The sequence below is a fragment of the Poecilia reticulata genome, linkage group LG9, assembly GCF_000633615.1.
Source record: "Poecilia reticulata strain Guanapo linkage group LG9, Guppy_female_1.0+MT, whole genome shotgun sequence".
In the NCBI taxonomy this organism is placed as follows: Eukaryota; Metazoa; Chordata; class Actinopteri; order Cyprinodontiformes; family Poeciliidae; genus Poecilia; species Poecilia reticulata.
The window spans coordinates 25,173,537-25,190,681 of NC_024339.1; the positions used below are offsets into that span (position 1 = coordinate 25,173,537).

General features: G+C 38.6%; 2 protein-coding genes and 1 long non-coding RNA gene across 3 annotated transcripts; 1 reads left to right on the top strand and 2 right to left on the bottom strand.

Moving 5' to 3' along the window:
• Positions 1-4,585: 4,585 nt before the first annotated feature.
• LOC103470654 (arrestin domain-containing protein 3-like) lies at positions 4,586-7,777 on the bottom strand. The gene is made up of 6 exons (XM_017306620.1): positions 7,397-7,777; positions 6,441-6,498; positions 6,193-6,340; positions 6,006-6,102; positions 5,335-5,591; positions 4,586-4,981 (listed from the first exon to the last, which is right to left on the bottom strand). Exons 1-6 carry the CDS (start codon positions 7,650-7,652, stop codon positions 4,682-4,684), a joined length of 1,116 nt encoding a protein of 371 aa, XP_017162109.1. The 5' UTR covers positions 7,653-7,777; the 3' UTR covers positions 4,586-4,681.
• A 533-nt stretch (positions 7,778-8,310) lies between these two features.
• Positions 8,311-14,808, bottom strand: LOC108166548 (arrestin domain-containing protein 3-like). The gene is made up of 6 exons (XM_017306465.1): positions 14,434-14,808; positions 12,620-12,677; positions 12,358-12,505; positions 10,808-10,904; positions 10,164-10,420; positions 8,311-10,037 (listed from the first exon to the last, which is right to left on the bottom strand). Exons 1-6 carry the CDS (start codon positions 14,687-14,689, stop codon positions 9,423-9,425), a joined length of 1,431 nt encoding a protein of 476 aa, XP_017161954.1. The 5' UTR covers positions 14,690-14,808; the 3' UTR covers positions 8,311-9,422.
• LOC108166549 (uncharacterized) lies at positions 12,685-15,831 on the top strand. The gene is made up of 3 exons (XR_001776900.1): positions 12,685-13,433; positions 15,560-15,642; positions 15,752-15,831. It is a non-coding gene; the product is annotated as an uncharacterized LOC108166549 (long non-coding RNA).
• The last annotated feature ends 1,314 nt before the right edge of the window (positions 15,832-17,145 follow it).

Below are 17,145 nucleotides of genomic sequence, written 5' to 3' on the forward strand. Positions count from 1 at the left end.
CATGCCAATGGAAATTATTGAATTTGTTTTAATTTATCATGAGCATGGAGCTCGGTTCATTGTGCGCGTCGAAGCCGACACGCAGCGGCACGAGCTAACGCCGCCGCATGCGCAGCGTTTCGCAGCGCCTCGTGCATCTCTGGATCTTTGCAACTCGGTGCGGATCACGCGCGCCGCTCTCCCAGGCGGCTCCAATGTAAACTAACTATAAACGCCAAGCCGCTGTCTTGGCTCAAAAACGCGAACTGTTACAACTGCGACTATAACTCAGCCTTCAGGAGAGTCAAAAGGAGATGAAAGCTCGGCGGCTGGGCTGGTACAGTTTATAATCAGTTAACTCACACATTGTGATTAACATTAGAGTTGCTACCTGTAACTATCCTGGCTCCCTGGCTGGGCTGGCAGTTTTGGCGGGTCTGAATCGCTGCCAACAAAAAACTCCGCTTCATCTCCAAGACGACGAACAAAATATGTGTCCAGTTTTTGGCTTTTCCTTACTCTCTTTTTTCCATCCTTCTCACTTCGCCGCTCCATGGAGCTCCACTCCATTTCAAAAGAGCAGAACAATTTTTATGTTTTTTGAACAATAACCATTTTTGTTGCTAATCTGTTGCTAAGAGATGAGGGTGTTACTGGTAACCAAGTGCCACGAAGTGAACTTCAGATTTTTACTTTTGCGAAATTTGCCATCGGTAAATGTCTTGTATCTAATCAGGTAAGCGTTATTTCGAAAGAGTTTTTGTTTTATAAACTACTTGTTATTAATTTGGTTTTAARAGATAAGCGGGKKTTTTTCTGGTAACGAACTGCCACAAAGTCTAAATTGAGATTTTTACTTTTGTGTTGAATGTGTGTTTAGTATATTTGCCACTAATGACAAAAAAATAACTTTTCTGCAAAATTCACCAACTGCACAATTCTTGTTAGTGTAAAATAAGTGGTATTTCAAAAGAGCGGGAGAAACATATATTTTTTTATCAATAAGAATTTTTGTTGCTATGCTGTTAATCTGTTGCTAAGAGATGATCGCGTTTTCTGGTAACCAAGTGCCACAAAGTTCCATAAAGTAAACATTTGAGAGAGAGCAGAAGAAATCCTATGTTTTTTGACCAATAACTATTTTTGTTGCTAATCTGTTGCTAAGAGATCAGTGTGTTTACTGGTAATCAAGTGCCACGAAGTGAACTTCAGATTTTTACTTTTGCGAAATTTGCCAACGTTAAATGTCTTGTATCTAATCAGGTAAGCATTATTTCGAAAGAGCTTTTGTTTTATAAACTACTTGTTATTAATTTGGTTTTAAGAGATAAGCGGGGATTTTTCTGGTAACGAACTGCCACGAAGTATAAATCGAGATTTTTACTTTTGTGTTGAATGTGTGTTTAATATTTGCCACTAATGACAAAAAAAATAACTTCTCTGCAAAATTCACCAACTGCACAATTCTTGCTAGTGGAAAATAAGTGGTATTTCAGAAGAGCGGAAGAAACATTAGATTTTTTATCAATAWGAATTTTTGTTGCTATGCTGTTAATCTGTTGCTAAGAGATGATCGCGTTTTCTGGTAACCAAGTTCCACAAAGTTCCACAAAGTAAACATCTGATTTTCACTTTTGCAAAATATACCAACGATAAATTTCTTGTATCTAAGCTGATAAGCAGTATTTTGAAAGAGCTCATGTTTTATAAACTATTATTATTAATTTGGTGTTAAGAGATAAGTAGGTTTTTTTCTGGTAACAAACTGCCACAATGTCTAAATCGAGATTTTTACTTTTGTGTTAAATTTGTGTTTTATAATATATCTACCACTAAAGACAAAAAGAACTAAATTTTCTGAAAAATTCACCAACTACACCATTGTTAACAAGTATAAAATAAGTGGTATTTCAAAAGAGCAGAAGAAATATGTTTTTTGAACAAATTAAAAGTAGGCTTTTTCCTTTTGTTTATTTATTAACCATGTTTAGCACACTGAATGGAGGAAGTCAATGTAAGACAACATGCTAGTTATAGCCCACMTGCCACTGGCTGCATTTAGGCTAATATTACCATTATTCGATCTTGATATTGCCTAATGTTTTGTGATACCAAGTATAGGCTACAGAAAAAAGACAGAAATATTTACAGAAAGAGATGTTTAAGCAGAATCATTGCAAAGGCAGAAATGAAAAAAAACCCCACCATTTCTCTTAAACTCCTAGAACTGGCTTTAATTCTTGAGTTAAAGGAATTCTATTAAAAACCAGAAACACCTGCTTTGAAAGCAGACTTAAAATGTTCCTTTCTGTGAGCATCCAATGTATCATCTGATATTGTTCGGACAGGTTCAGATCTCATATCACTTGCCTTGTTAAATTTCCTCTTCCTAAGTTCTCTGACGAGGCCCAGAAATTTGACGAGTCAGATTTCTAAGTTTTAAAATGTTATCAGAACGGTAGAAAGTTTGCAAATTATTTTCCTTACACTTTACAGTTATGCAGCACTTTGTGTTGATCTGAAGTAATCATCTTTGTTGTAAAATATCTTGGAATTTGTGGCTGCAGAATTGCAAATGCTAGAAATAGTTATGGGATGTAAGCACTTCTGCACATCATGATGCTTGTTAGAGAGCCCTAAATATTGCATGTTTATGTTATTTCCCTCAGTTACTCAATATATACTGTTACAGAAACTCACAGTTTCAGTGTTGGGGTCACATTGTATTTGGGAAATGTTTGATAGTTGTGCACATAATAAAAAAATAATGTAGTTAGGTGAAACGCTAGTTAAAATCAAACCTACTTGGAGATACTCAGACAATGTGTATATATATATTTATTCATATTTATATAAATTCCCTTCTCACCCTTCCGCAGGTGGACTCTTTCATCCTCTGAGCTCGGGTCATCTACCAGAGGCCTGGGAACTTGAGGGTTCTGCACAGTATCTTGGCTGTGCCTAGAACCTGACATTTCTGGACTGAGATGTCTGATGCTGTTCCTGGGATCTGTTTTAGCCACTGCTCCAGTTTGGGGGTGACTGCCCCAAGAGCCCCGATGACCACAGGCACTACCACAGGTCCCTGCGCTCCTCTGCCCTGTMGACGCAGGGTGAATCCTAGCAACCTGCGGCCTCTTTGCTTGGAGCACCAGACGCCACCTGATGGTGTAGACCCGCCGATTTCTGCCAGGATTGGTTTGGTAAATGCCATCCCAATGTCAGTGCTGTAGATCCTGGTGGTGTGKATYAGTGAGTCGATGTCTCGCTCGCTCTTGGCGTACAGCTTAATGTCATCCATGTAGAGGAGGGTTAGGGTAACATTAATGGTGGCCCCATTCTTGAGTCGGTATCCGTAGCCAGTCTTGTTGGTGATTTGGCTGWGGGGGTTCAGATGCAGAACAGCAGTGGACACTTGTGCAAGTGGTTTGCAGTTTGCATTATATATAAATAAAAAAAATAAAATAAACAAAACTGCAACTGCAAACCAATTGTGCAAGTGGTTTGCAGTATATATTTAAAATAAATAAATAAATAAAAAACTACCCTGCAACAGACTGGCGACCTGTCCAGGGTGTAGCCGCCTCTCACCCGGAACATTAGCTGGAGATAGGCACCAGCACCCCTTCCCAAACCCCACTAAGGGACAAGGGTGTAAGAAAATAAGAAAATGGATGGATGGATAAAAAACTTGCATTCAGTCCTTCTTAGTGTTTCTAGTTGTGTTTATTTCTTCTAGTTATTCTTAGTTAATCTAGTTTAATCATTTCTTGTGTCTGATTCTTTAGATTTCTTTTTTAGTCCGCTGTGCACTCTCCTTCGCTCCCTCTCAGTTTCTCCTCGCTGGTTAGTCTATTCACTCCTTGTCATCTCTCAGTTTCTTCAATGGTTCCCCGTTCTCTCCGCGTGTCTCCTGTCTGGTTTTGTATGGTATATTTTATTTCACTTCCGCCTCTTGTGTTTTTGTAAGTTTGGATTTTTCTTTATTTTCCATTAATTACTTAACATCACCTGTTGCCTCCAGGTGTCTGTGTTTGCGTCCAATTGATACCCACAACATGACACTATTTCGCTTGGGACAGCCAAAATCAAGTACCAACTAATCAAGGAAAAACGCTTTCATCACTCAGACCATTCACTAGATCAATTCAAAAGGTCACTGGTTCTGATACTTTGTCATTTTAATCTGCTCATTTTTTTTATTTGCCCTAGTATTTTTCCTGTTTTCTTTGTTTTTGATTTTGTTGTAGTGATTGTTTTTTTTTCACCACCACCTGGCTGCAAGGAAAACTTTTCTATGGAGTCCGTATCACAGTGATACTGATATCTACAGCTACCTCCATCCCAGCACCATAACAGTAATCAAAAGCATTTTGTTTACTACTCTGATTGGCAAAACCAGAACAGTGGAAATACTCCAAGGATAACTAATGACATTAGTGAGCATAAATGTGCCTTCATAGTGGATCACTGTTACCATCTGGGTTTGAAAGCCCCACTCATCACTAAAAGGAGCTGGAAACCTTTTGTGGTTCTGAATTATATTAGTGGATTATTTTTCTTTCCAGTACTCCACAAAGAATGAAATCAGGAGAAAGCAAACAGGTTTTAATTTGACCAGAAAGTTCTTTATTGTAGATTGCTAAAGAAAATGACATAACTGACACGACTGTCAATTCTGACTACGTTTTATGTCTTAAGTTCAGCTTTTTTGAACTGGTTCACTCTTGCCAGTTGTGCCTTGACCATCAGGAAAAAGAGAACTGTATAACGGGGGTTGATCTTCCAGTGTGGGGTACCCAAAGGCACCTGTGCTTATAGGTACAGGATTAAATTCACTAGGGTAGACAGCTGCAGACGAGAAGTCACTGTAACTCTGGGCCCCGGCAGGACCACCTGGGTAAGGGCCCAGGTCCTCACAGTGATCAAGTGCAACGGCAGGAGCAATTATCAGGGGAAACGCCACCACTGGATCGAAGGCAAAACTAATGTCCAAGTACACCTGGTGAATGCAGACATGAATAAAATCAGTTTACATTGTGTAGGTGCATGTCAGTTAGGCTATGATGAAAATTTTAATTTATTTCTCTAATTCGATTTAAAAACGTAACCTTTTGATTGACTCATACAGATTATTTCATTACCGATTTCTGTTAATTTTGATATTATTATAGTTAATTAAAAAAAATTACTATGGAAACAAAATGACAGATAACTTTCCAGCAAGGTTGACATGCTGCTGTCAACCTTGGTTGTAATCAGCATTTCATATGGAAGCACCTTGATGAAAAGTTGAATGGACAGAAAACCCAAGGTAAAAAGAAATGTGTGTAGCACCGGTGGATAGTTACATACCTTCAGGTAATACTCAACTGAGATAAGATCACAGTTATTGAGAGTGTAGATGGCATCTGGAGGAACATCGATGGTGCAGGACACAGTTTCCTCAGAGTTTGGTTTGATGGCGTCTCCGACTTTTTTGCATAAAGATTTTTCACTGATGTTTTTGGAACCCCCAGCGATGTAAACAATTCTTTGCAGTAAACTGAATTTTGGTTTCATTGACTTGGATGAACCATTGGAGATTTTGGCAAAAGCACTTAGTGTGCCACCTGTTTTAATGACAGAAAAATCTGAATGTAAGTAAACTTACTGTTGACCAGTAATGACAATGTAAACACCGCCCACAAATTTCAGGCAGAATGGAAGGAGAGCCTTACTAATGTACATTTTCAGGTCTTGCTACTTGTACATAGTTAGATCTATTTTTAAGTATGAACTGGGCCATCCTTAAGTTGAATGTAGAAAAACTGGCTGAAGATTTAGGATCATTGTCCTGCTCAAATGTAAACTTTGACACCTATCTCAGGTCTTTTGCCACCTCAAAATGACCTAGAGACATGAAAAGACGACTTTCTTTAAGTACATGGTTTCTGTCTGCCACTCATCCATAAAAGCCAGATTTGTGGAATTGTCCTGTTAACAGTTTCTCTCCCCTAAAATGAATGAGGAAAATTAAACTGTACCTGGAAAGCAAAAACTCTTGTTTACCGAAGCAGTCATTTGGACTTCACCTTTGGAGAAAACTCCCATCTTTTTTATTACCGAGTTGGACTGTGGACACTATAATATGCAACAAAAAATAAATCTTTTGAGTATTTTCTCAATAAGCTTGTTCAACAATGTGATACAACACCAGAAAGTCACACCTACCACAACTTGGCGAGTGTTTTGTATGGACCTTGAAAGAAACTGGATCTCTTTTTTCACTGTAGAATCCAAATGCCATTTCCTACATATTTGTGCTTCAACCTTGTAAACAATGCTGCCACTTATCCCCTTGAAGGATGATGGCAAGTCCCTGACAGGGCAAACATGTTAGACAAGTATGGACGTGGTTGTAAACAGAAATAATAACTCCATTTTCACCATTTCATGGCATATGTTAGAAAATTACTTACTCCTGTGGAATCCGAAGCCTGAACATGAATTGATTGGTCCCTTGGGGAAGTACACTGCCTGCGTAAAAGGTAAGAGAAATTAAGCACTTCAGTGAAAGGCTTAGAAAATAATCATAAAACAAAAATAGTGCTGTGCGAAAATAAAATGTGAAAATAAATTGTGACATTTAGATGTCATACTGTATCTACATGTGTAATATTGCAGACTGATAGGTTCTATATATCAGCGATTTTTTTGACTAATATTTATTTCTGCAGCATAATTAAAATTAACAAATGACATATTTGTTAATTATATCTTTATTGATACAATATAAAATCACTTTGTTCTTAAGGCTCTCATTTGTTTTTTTTAAAGGGGAATTTTTACAAGTCTGTCACAAGGATTGACGCAAGTTTCTATGGTCTCTCTAATAATGGAAATTCCACGGTTGGGAGTAACCAACAATCCTGAACCAAAAAAAGGAGACCGTTGAGTAAAAACTGAGACACCAGCGAATTGTGTACAGACGAGTTAATACGCCTCTGTAGTCTGTTGAATGTAGAACAAACTGTTTTCTGTTAATGTATGTCAAAAGTCACACACTTTATTTCTGCCCAAACTGATAAGAGACATTAACATTCAGTTTCTCTTAAAACATTTTCTTCTATTCGTTTATTTCTACATGCTACCTTTTTTCTGCGCTTTACTTCCAGTTATGAAGAAAATGTCAAAAATAAATTCTAAACAAATCTGCATAATTTACTGCCAGTTTGCAATAACTTGGATAGAATATTGAATGTCAAAGACTGCTGCTGTTTTAAAATTATGCTTAATTAGCGACTTATTAGAAAACCCAAAAATATGACCTCCGTTAAATGTACTTCCATATTAACACCGCCATAGAAATGTGACTAGGATCAAGGCAATTGTCCCCAGAATTAAAAGGAGGTATATACTCACTTATTTTACATACCTTCTGTCTTTTCCATCACCAGGTACTCTTTGACTTTAAGATATCTCTTACTTGCGCTGTACGACCTTTCGTCATCTCCACTTCCTTCAGTCCAATGAACTTGACCGTCTCCTTTAAGTTTCACACTGACGCTCTTAACTTTCGTCTGTTTTGATAGGTTAAAAGAAACCAAACCTGTGACCGTGTCTCCTTCGGAAAAAGGGCCATCTCTGTTCGCGTCCTCACAAATGATTCTCAAGTCGTTAATTCGGAACATGTTAGTGTCTCTTATTGCGGATGTAAAATGTCCCAGGAGTGTTTCTGAATACGCGACATTGCATCCGGGTCCGCCTCAACGGGGGCGGATCCAGGATCAGTTCAGAAATGTCCATTGTTTTGCCAATTCGTTTTCAGGTTAAGATGTAGGGCGAGTGAAACTATCATTTCATATATGTGTATAAAAAATAGCTTTTGAGGTAATGCACTGGTAGTTATTAGTCAACCAAGATATTTATGACCTTTTATGTTTTAGTTTTGCAGTAACCGATGGAGATGTTCAACAGCGAGCTGATGCTCAACTGGTACAAAGGGGCCAAATGTGTGCTGATGTAATATTCTTTATACCACCATCTACCTGAAGTGTTACTACAAATAGAGCCAACAAAACCTTTAAAAAAAAAAGTTTAAAATTTAGGAGAAACAGTGAATCCCTCTGATGTTCATTATCTACATGTCTTGTTATCAGATATTATTTGAACTATTGCTACCTGTCCACCATCTCAAACCAATCTGTCCCTTTTGTTTTTTTATATTCCAACATCAAAAATGCATTTTTATTCTCATCTACTGGATATTTTGTCTTGTTGGTTAATTCTCTGTAAACCTAAGATTTGCTTATAGCAGAACAGAAGTTTCAGAGATTGTCAGACCACCTCTTCAGGCACCAAAAACCTTTTATTTTTTTTTTTAGGTTTAAAGAGGACCTAGGCACAGAGACAGACTAGCAAAAATAGTGTACTGTAGAATAAAATATGAGAACTTAAAGAAAAAAAAGCAGGGAAGGTAGCAGTACATAAAAAGATGTAGCGGCAATCCAGGAACTTAAATACTGCGGCAAGGAAAAGGGGAAATAAAGAAACCAAATTGCCTAATCAAAGGAAAATAAGGAACAGTGGAGGCACAGAATGACGTGAACTAAAGATCAAAGAAACTACAAAACGTGGGAAAAGGCCTGACAATGATCTAAAAGAAAATAAATGCAAATGCACGAGGAAGTATACAAATAAATAAACCAAGAATCTAAACAAAGGAACTGTGGCAAGACCTTTCAATGAACAAAAATGAAAATCAATACTGAAACACACAAATATAGTTACATTATTCCATTTTCAAAAGCATTCAAATCCCATTCTGATGGTTGGTTTGAAGTACAGCAAAACATCTTCGCCATATCTGGATACCTAAACGATTAGACTGGTGAAATGTGTACCACTATTTGAGTTAGCAGGCAAAGTTGTACGAATTTAGCATGAATTAGCATGAATTTATTCAAATGACATCATATACCTTTATCAATTTATCACAACTCTCTTGCATTACTAAATCCTTAATCTAACATAAAAAGACAAACAGAAATAATTTAAGGATCTTTATTTTAACATAGTAAATCCATAAAATACAAGCTTTTGACATGCTTTACACAAGTTATATAGAGGTAGACGGGTATAAATTTATGCTAAAAACAAAAGCACATTTTAAATGTTAAGGCATTTTATCAGACGGTATCCTGAGAATATAGGCTTAGTTACATTATTAGCACCAGACAAAAAGGCCAAAGGCAACTGAAACTCATCAGAAATCATCTGCAACATGACATGCCAAGGCAACATTTTCTTTTCCAGTATACTTCCTTATGCTTAATAAATCTAATAATGATTACACCAGCTTTAATATGTCACTCTCAAACAACACATTTAGAGGATTCTTAGGGAGCATGGTAAAGCCTTCGTGGTTTCCTATATATTTTAGTCATAATTTAGATGTGTGGTTATTTTGTATCTGACTTTTCCGGAGTCGAAGATGGGAAAAGCGATGTGTATGCCGGAGGAGCATCATTTGTCTGAGACAGGAAGTCTGTAGTCATGTCTGGAGCAGAAGGCATTGGGTTGAAAGTGGGAGCTGAAGGAGACACGGAGGAAAAAGGTGGCTGGACCTGGGGCCCCGAAGGGGGCACGTCGAACATGGGCGCGGGCGGTGGAGGATGAAGCATGGTGGAGGATGAAGAGGGTGAAAATGGAGATCCATATGGAGAAGGCCCCTGTGGCACTGGGTTGCTGTGGGCCCCATATATGGGAGGTGGCTGAGGACCATAAGGTCCTGGCGGACCATAATAAGCTTGTGGATTGCTTGGGTATGCAGGTGGTGGTGCAGAAGGACTTTGGGCACCTGGGTAGCCGTAGGGACCTGAAAACGGGGGTGCAGGGTAAGGACCAACAGCCATTGCAGGGGGAAGGAAGTCACTGTTGGCTGGACCACCGAAAGCGGCAACAGGATAAGGACCCACAGGCCCACTGTTATTAGCACCAAAGACTAAAGTAGGGTGTGAAATAAGCACTGGGAAGATGATCTCTGGATCAAAGGCAAAGCTGATGTCCAGATATGCCTGTGAGGAATCATGAAAAAGTTATGATTCAATTTGAAACGGCTTAAAAACAGTTAAAAACCAAAAAGTTTCCAGTATGCATATTTTAAAATAAAAAGTTCTCTTTGACACGGTTCTGTGTTGTACCTTTAATTGGTGTGTCACCGAGATGATTTCGCAGTTCTCGATGGAAAGCATCTCATCAGTGGGAATCTTCATCTCACACTTGACCTCCTGTTGGGTGTGGGGTTTCATAACCTTATCGGCCACTTTCTCGACAGTGTACTCCTCATTTTTGGTGTCTCCTTGAGCGCGAAACTGAACACTCCGCACCAGGCTAAATTTGGGAGTCATGTCTCGAGAAGAAGCATTGTTGACTTTTGTAGATATCAGTATGGTTTCACCTGTCAGGAAAAACATCTCAGGTTGTTGACATTTCTTTAAGTTTTCAATCGCTGCGTAGAATTCAAGCTATAAATCTTAATTATATAAGCAAACAGCAAATATACATATACCGCTGCTGTTAAAAATATTTGTAAACTTTCTTCAGAATACTTGAAAGCCTGCTGTAGTTAATTAGCTTTAGAGTAAGCGCTTTTTTTTTTGATGGAAAATATTTCCGCTGTTAGATTTGTATCTTACTTTTTGTTTAGAAAAACAGCTACAAAGCTATAATGGTCCATTAATCTACTGTTGTTTATATTTACCTGCGTAAACATCACTTAAATTAAATTGATGGCCCATCTTTAGCATTTAAAACAGCTTACAATTGAAAAAAAGAGTCAGACTACCTGGGGCGTACAATGTCTTGTTAACAGTGGCATCCATGTGCACTTGTCCCTTAGAGAACATCCCCATCTCCTTCTCTGTGGAACCGACTTGCGGTGACTGGAGGACAGAAAAAGAACACAGTCATGGCAAAATCATGAAGACAACATCTATAGCACAGCTAATAGTGGAGCCTCTCCCCCCAATAGATTTGAATAGTCTATTCTCTGTAATCTAGGGCAGTGATATCGCATCACTGAGTCTTCAAAGCAGCACCGTCATAAAGGGCGTTTTCACGCTCCACTTGATAATGCATTTTAGTTATAGGAAGATAATTAAAAGACAAAAGTCCAAAGCTGAACATGAGTTGGCGTCCCTAAAGTTAGAATTCCAATATGGTTGCCATAAATTTAAATGGTAGAGGATGTAGTTAATTTTCACTTCTGCCACTTTATATCCTCATTCAGCCACTACGTTATACTGAACGTGACCCAAGGTGCCTGCTTGTACAAAAAAAACAACAAAAAAAACCATCCTGGCTGGATGATCATGCTACCATTTCCCACTCTAAATGTAAATACACGCATAGCCAGGTCACGGAGCGGGCTGTCAGCTGAGAAAATAAAACAGGATATCAGCAGGTATAATGATGTTACGGTAACCTCACAGATACATTTAATCTGTTGAATTACATTATTCAGACATCAACACTGGAAAGCTGAGCTGGAAATCAACTTTTAATTTGCCTGCAAACTTCAGAAGCTTATTAGCGTAGCCTAATACACACAGTATTAGAAATTAAAAGGAAAATAATCCATCCGCAGAACACTAGAACTAGTCCATTAGCATTTGCTAAACTAGTTTGTTATATTAAACTAGTTTATTTATGTCATAAATAAGCAAACAGCAAATATGACATAAATAAACTAGTTTATTTATGTCATAAATAAACTAGTTTAATATAACATTAAACTGTCCACTGTAGCTAAAAAAAAAAATCCCTCTAAGAATCATTTGTGTTGGCGTACAGAACAATAACTTAAATCAGAGGTCTTCAGCTTGGGGGGAGGTACTGAAAGTGAGATTTTTGGTAAGATATTTTTTGTAAAAAAAATGTTTAGTTTAAAGTTGTCTTTAAATACACATCAACATGTATCAAACGTATAACAAATTGATAAAAAGAGGCATTGGATGTATTTCAGTTAGAAATGCACAGATTCAGTGAGCAAAGATCTCCACATTATTTTAAGTACTGCATCATTTTACACAAAATAACAGTTTATTCATAACAGTGGCATTAGTTGCCCATCACTTTTGTATCCAAGCATATGTTTAAAAGAAAAATGTTAACTCGAATACAGATTTAATTCGCGATTTATGTAGTACTAAGTCTAGTTTATTGGAAGGAGGGAAAAAAAAAGAGAACGTTTAGATTTGTCAGAAGAATTTACAAAACACTGAAAACCCCTGATTTAAATAGAATATCCACAAATGTCTCAAATGCAAAAGTAAAACAGCAGGATTTGAGGCGACTTATTTGATGACTGAATATATCCTGGAATATTATACGCACTAAAAGAGCGTTGAAGTTTGGGAAGGACTTTGAGACAAAATTGAGCTCCTTCTCTGCAGTGGAATCCATCCTCCAGCTCCTGGACAGTTTGGCCTCCAGTTTGTAGACAATTTTTCCATGAGATCCTCTGAAAGACGATGGCATGTTTCTGTATGACAAAACGATCATGGTTATTTGACCCATTAGTGAATGAACATAATGACACACGTTCATTGATAAGCTCCAATCAGAGGTGGCTATAGAGCAGCTGAAAAATACTTACTCAGATGGGATCCTAAAGCTGAATTTGTAGACATGGGTCCCTTCAGGCAAAACAGTTTCTGGAAATCCAGATAAGAAATTTGGTACACTTGGTTAAATTATAAAGCCTTTCTGATCCATTTATTTCACACAGACGTTTTTATAGTGAAGTGATATTCATTACACTGATGAGGAAGTTGTAATAAGTTTTAATTAGGTAATTCTAATATTCTATGGCGATGCATGCAAAGTGCCTCCTTCTTTTGCCTCACATACAATCACACCCTCACCCTAGCAAGTACATTCTGCATAAAAACAAAATCAAGAAACATTGAGTATAATACAAAAGTGAACTGTGTAAGTAGAAAGGATTTAAAGAATCTGCAATTTCACGTTGTTTAGGTGTCTCAACCTACAGTGGCCCTGATGCCACGAAAGTGTTCATAATACTCTCTTTTGCGTGTGTTTTCTGAAAAATATTGATACTGGCTACCTAAATCTTTAAAAGTGCATTAAAGCACTTTCTGCAGGGCGTAGTTGACATAGTTGAATTGCAGCACGAAAGTCATCCGTTCGGTTCCTGGCCTGAAGTCTTTCTGCACCGAGTTTGTATGTTGCCCCCTGTGCATGTTCTCTCTGGATACTCCAGCTTCCTCACACGGTCCAAAAAAAAAACATGACCGTTAGAGTTATTGATGTCTTTAAAATCATCCTTCGGTGTGAATGTCCTGTGTGTCTTTGTAAAGGATTGGTGACCGGGTCCAGGGCCTACCTCGCCTTTTGCCTTATGACTGCCGAAGACAGGCACCAGCTCCTTCGCCACACTGCACTGACAGGTGGGTATACAGTGGATGGATTGACCTTTAACCTCCAATATTAAATTTGGGATTTGACCCAGGCGCTGGGCTATGTGGGGTGCCTGGGGGGGTGGCTGCCATCTGGGTGGGTGCCCATGGGGGCCCGGGTCTGGCGGTGCCAGGGAGGGAGGAATGGTTTCAAGTCGCTTTAATATCTGATTATAGACAGAGAAAGTGCGCCCTCGTCTGCTCAGAAAGGTTTATGTAATGTTAAAGTTGCTGTCCCTCAATGGAATATATAGTAGTCAGTCCCAGTTACTGTTTCACTCACGGTTTAGCCATTGTGCTTCCTGGGTAAAAATTAAACTACAAAGCTGCCCAACCCCCAAACCCCTCCCCCAGGTGATGCATGTGAGGGGCTCGGTCATTGGCTCCGCTCCCCCCGCCCCCGCCCCGACGCTGACCCGTTCCGCTAGTGATTTGACCAGTCAAAAATATTAAACACTTTAGATTTGAGATTATCTTACGCTGTCCAGACTTTTCAAAAACACTGAAATAGCCCATTTATTTAGCATCCAATTGTAGTGGAAGAGTTTCCAGCTTGATCTGTCGCTTTACTGGTCTGTGGTGTAGAATAAATTTCGTTTTAGTGCTCACATTGTGTACACAACAAGGGGCGCCCATTCCTGTTCACAAGACATCCAGACACAGGCCACGAATTTTTTCTAGAGACTTGCCATGTTTTGCCCTTCTCAGCAGAAAACCACATTGCGCAAATGAAAAGCCACAGAAATGACTTTGTAGACTGACAGCTTGTTTCTTAACATTAAAACTTTCACAAGTAGAACTTGCACCATAATATTACAGCACTGCATTTCTAGTAGTTTCAGTATCATCTATTTGTGAAAGTTGATGCACACAGCTGAAAAAAAAAAAGACAGCTGACCATTTTAACAACAAAACTGCATCAGGCCTTCAGATGAAGGGGAGACCAAAAGCATGCTGTACTTTCTACATCAATGCAGCTACCAGAGCTTACCCTCCGTGCCTTCTGGGATTAAAAACTCTTTCAGTTTAAAATATCTCCGGTGCGCCGAGTATGTATGCGTGTGTTCGCCGCGCTTTTGCGTCCATCGGACGTTTGCGTCTCCTTTAGCCTTCACAAACAGCCGCTGAGCTTTGGTTTCCTTAGATAAGGACAGAATTACTTGTCCCGTCACAGTGTCTCCCTGAGAAAACGTCCCCTCCTCGTTCACCGCGTCGCAGTTGATTGTAAAGCTGTTCACAGCTGGCATCGCTGCACAAAGGAGAACGAAGAAAGACAGAACAACACAAAAGCATACGACCACTCAGAGAGTTATATTTCTTTAAAGGCTCTGGTGAGACTGTTACCCAGGTTGTGGGAAAAGACACGCCCAGGACAACACGTTTTATTTTTATCATAGGCCTCTACTGCCCCCTGTTGGAAAACAAATGATTTAAAGGAAGGGACAGTATGGAGGGTCAAAAGAGCCGCCATCAGATAAAAAAAACAAAACAACTTACTTTATCCATCCATTTTCTTGCACCCTTTTTCGGGAGGGGTGCTGGTGCCCATCTCCAGCTAGCGTTTCGGGCGAGAGGCGGGGTCACCCTGGACAGGTCGCCAGTCTGTCGCAGGGCAACACAGAGACACACAGGACACACAACCATGCACACACACACTCACACCTAGGGGCAATTTGGAGAGGCCAATTAACCTGACAGTCATGTTTTTGGACTGTGGGAGGAAACCGGAGTACCCCGAGAAAACCCACGCACGCACAGGGAGAACATGCAAACTCCATGCAGAAAGACCCCAGGCTGGGAATCGAACTCAGAACCTTCTTGCTGCAAGGCAACAGCTCTACCAACTGCACCACTGTGCAGCCACAACTTACTTTATGTTACATGAAATTTTAATAAAAAGATTGTAAATATATTGAATAAAAAATTATGTATTTATATTTGATTGAATGATCCAATTTACTTTGTACACAAGATTAATACACTTTAAAAGCACTACTTAATAGATGATGGCAGTATGTAACTATTTCAATATTTACTTAAACATTTCAGTTTTCTACTATAGAAATGAACAGTTTCCCCTAGTATCTGATTTTTTAACTTGTGCACAAACTCAACAGCTGAACAGTCATCTTCTGGAAAGCACTGTTTGCTAAGCCAGGTCTCTTTGATGGGTTGGCTAGGAAGATGGAGCAAATATATGGTGTGCTGCTACACACAAAAACAAATAGATTTATATACTCATAAAAGTATATAAATGACTGGTGATGGTTATTTTAATGTTTACTGTTTTCCTTTTCCATTCCTTGTAGATGTGGACTAGACAGAGGCTTGTTGTCTGGTGGACAGGCAGATGAATATGGAAGTATCAGAAGTAGAGTTTGCACATGTACAGATGAACGAAGGGAGAAAAGTCAGGAGACAACTACTTGACTGCACAAAATGCATCTAAAGAACAAATAATTCAGTTTTGACAAACTTCACATCTACAATAATGTTTTCTTAAACACATGCACACAGGTACACCCCCCGAAACAACACCATTAGTGGGAGTACCACTCTGCCAGATACACTGAACAAGGACAGAGCATTTCTTCAAAAATAGAACATAGCACTTATGTAAATAAAAATGTTGCAAGAACCTTTTTTGTAAATGGTCACATATGGAAAGCTTTATTTCATTTGTATGTTATGTAGATATTGATCACTGCTTCTTTTATTAGAAATATTTCTGATGTAAAATTATTATCCACACTAATATTGCTTTGTTATTTAACATGATTCTGTATATCTGAGAGACTTAAATATGTATGTGTGGTCATTACGAAGTCCAGCATACAGGATAATGTGGTTGTGATATTATTAGAGTCACTTAGTGCCCTCTGCTGGAGGAAACTGAAATGTCATAATGTGTGTCTGCCAACTGTTTTTGATTTATTTGTATTTCTTTTTGACTGCACCCAGCTCTATGAAACAAAAATTTGAACCTTATGCGTCTCCCTTCATTCTTAAGCAGAAAGCTGCATTTGTGGGAAAAAAAATAATTTAAAACTGACATTACTCATAAAATAATCCAGAAGAGATTTATATGCTTTTCTGACCATAAGTGAAGTCGAATCTGCATGGATCCCTTCAGGCAAAAAGTCATTAAGATGGCAGATTTAAACAACGTTAAAAAATTAAGTTATATATCGTTTGCTGTATCGGAATGCATTATTTACACTACATGTCCTCTTTAAATTGGAAAATTAGCATCAGTTCTAAATTACCTCACCACACATTTAATTTCTTATGAAAACACGATGATTAAGATTAACCCCAAAGTAAATAACAAGAACCTACTTAAACCCTGCCCTTGATGTCTCACTTGTAAGAGGAAGCGATACTGCATGAATGGGAGTGGTATCAACGGAAAGAGAGAAAAAAAACCAAACACAAGTGCGTGATCTGTGTACAAGCTCATCTGTAAACATTCATTAGGAGACACCATACAAATGGAATAAGCAAGAAACGCCCAACAGGAAAGGCTGTTTTCCAGAAGGAACTGTTCTGTTGTAAACACAAGATTTGTAGGGAGATGGACTCCCAACACTTCACTAAAGTGTATGAGGTTCCATTTGAGCCAAAAATAAATTGGACATATTCACAGATAAACTTTTTTACTCCAAATTTGACTTTCCATTTGTGTTATTTGTAAGTCAGAGTC

Bases quoted from the DNA above. Each gene is read 5' to 3' on its own strand.
- LOC103470654 (XM_017306620.1), bottom strand. From the start codon at position 7,652: ATGTTCCGAATTAACGACTTGAGAATCATTTGTGAGGACGCGAACAGA. The intron at 6,499-7,396 runs GTATGTAAAATA...CCTTTTACGCAG, and splicing joins GGTGATGGAAAAGACAGAAG to GCAGTGTACTTCCCCAAGGG. The intron at 4,982-5,334 runs GTATGTAACTAT...TGCATTCACCAG, and splicing joins CAGTTGAGTATTACCTGAAG to GTGTACTTGGACATTAGTTT.
- LOC108166548 (XM_017306465.1), bottom strand. From the start codon at position 14,689: ATGCCAGCTGTGAACAGCTTTACAATCAACTGCGACGCGGTGAACGAG. The intron at 12,678-14,433 runs GTAAGCTCTGGT...CTGGATTTCCAG, and splicing joins AATCCCAGAAGGCACGGAGG to AAACTGTTTTGCCTGAAGGG. The intron at 10,905-12,357 runs GTGCGTATAATA...TCTGTCCTCCAG, and splicing joins CAAACTTCAACGCTCTTTTA to TCACCGCAAGTCGGTTCCAC.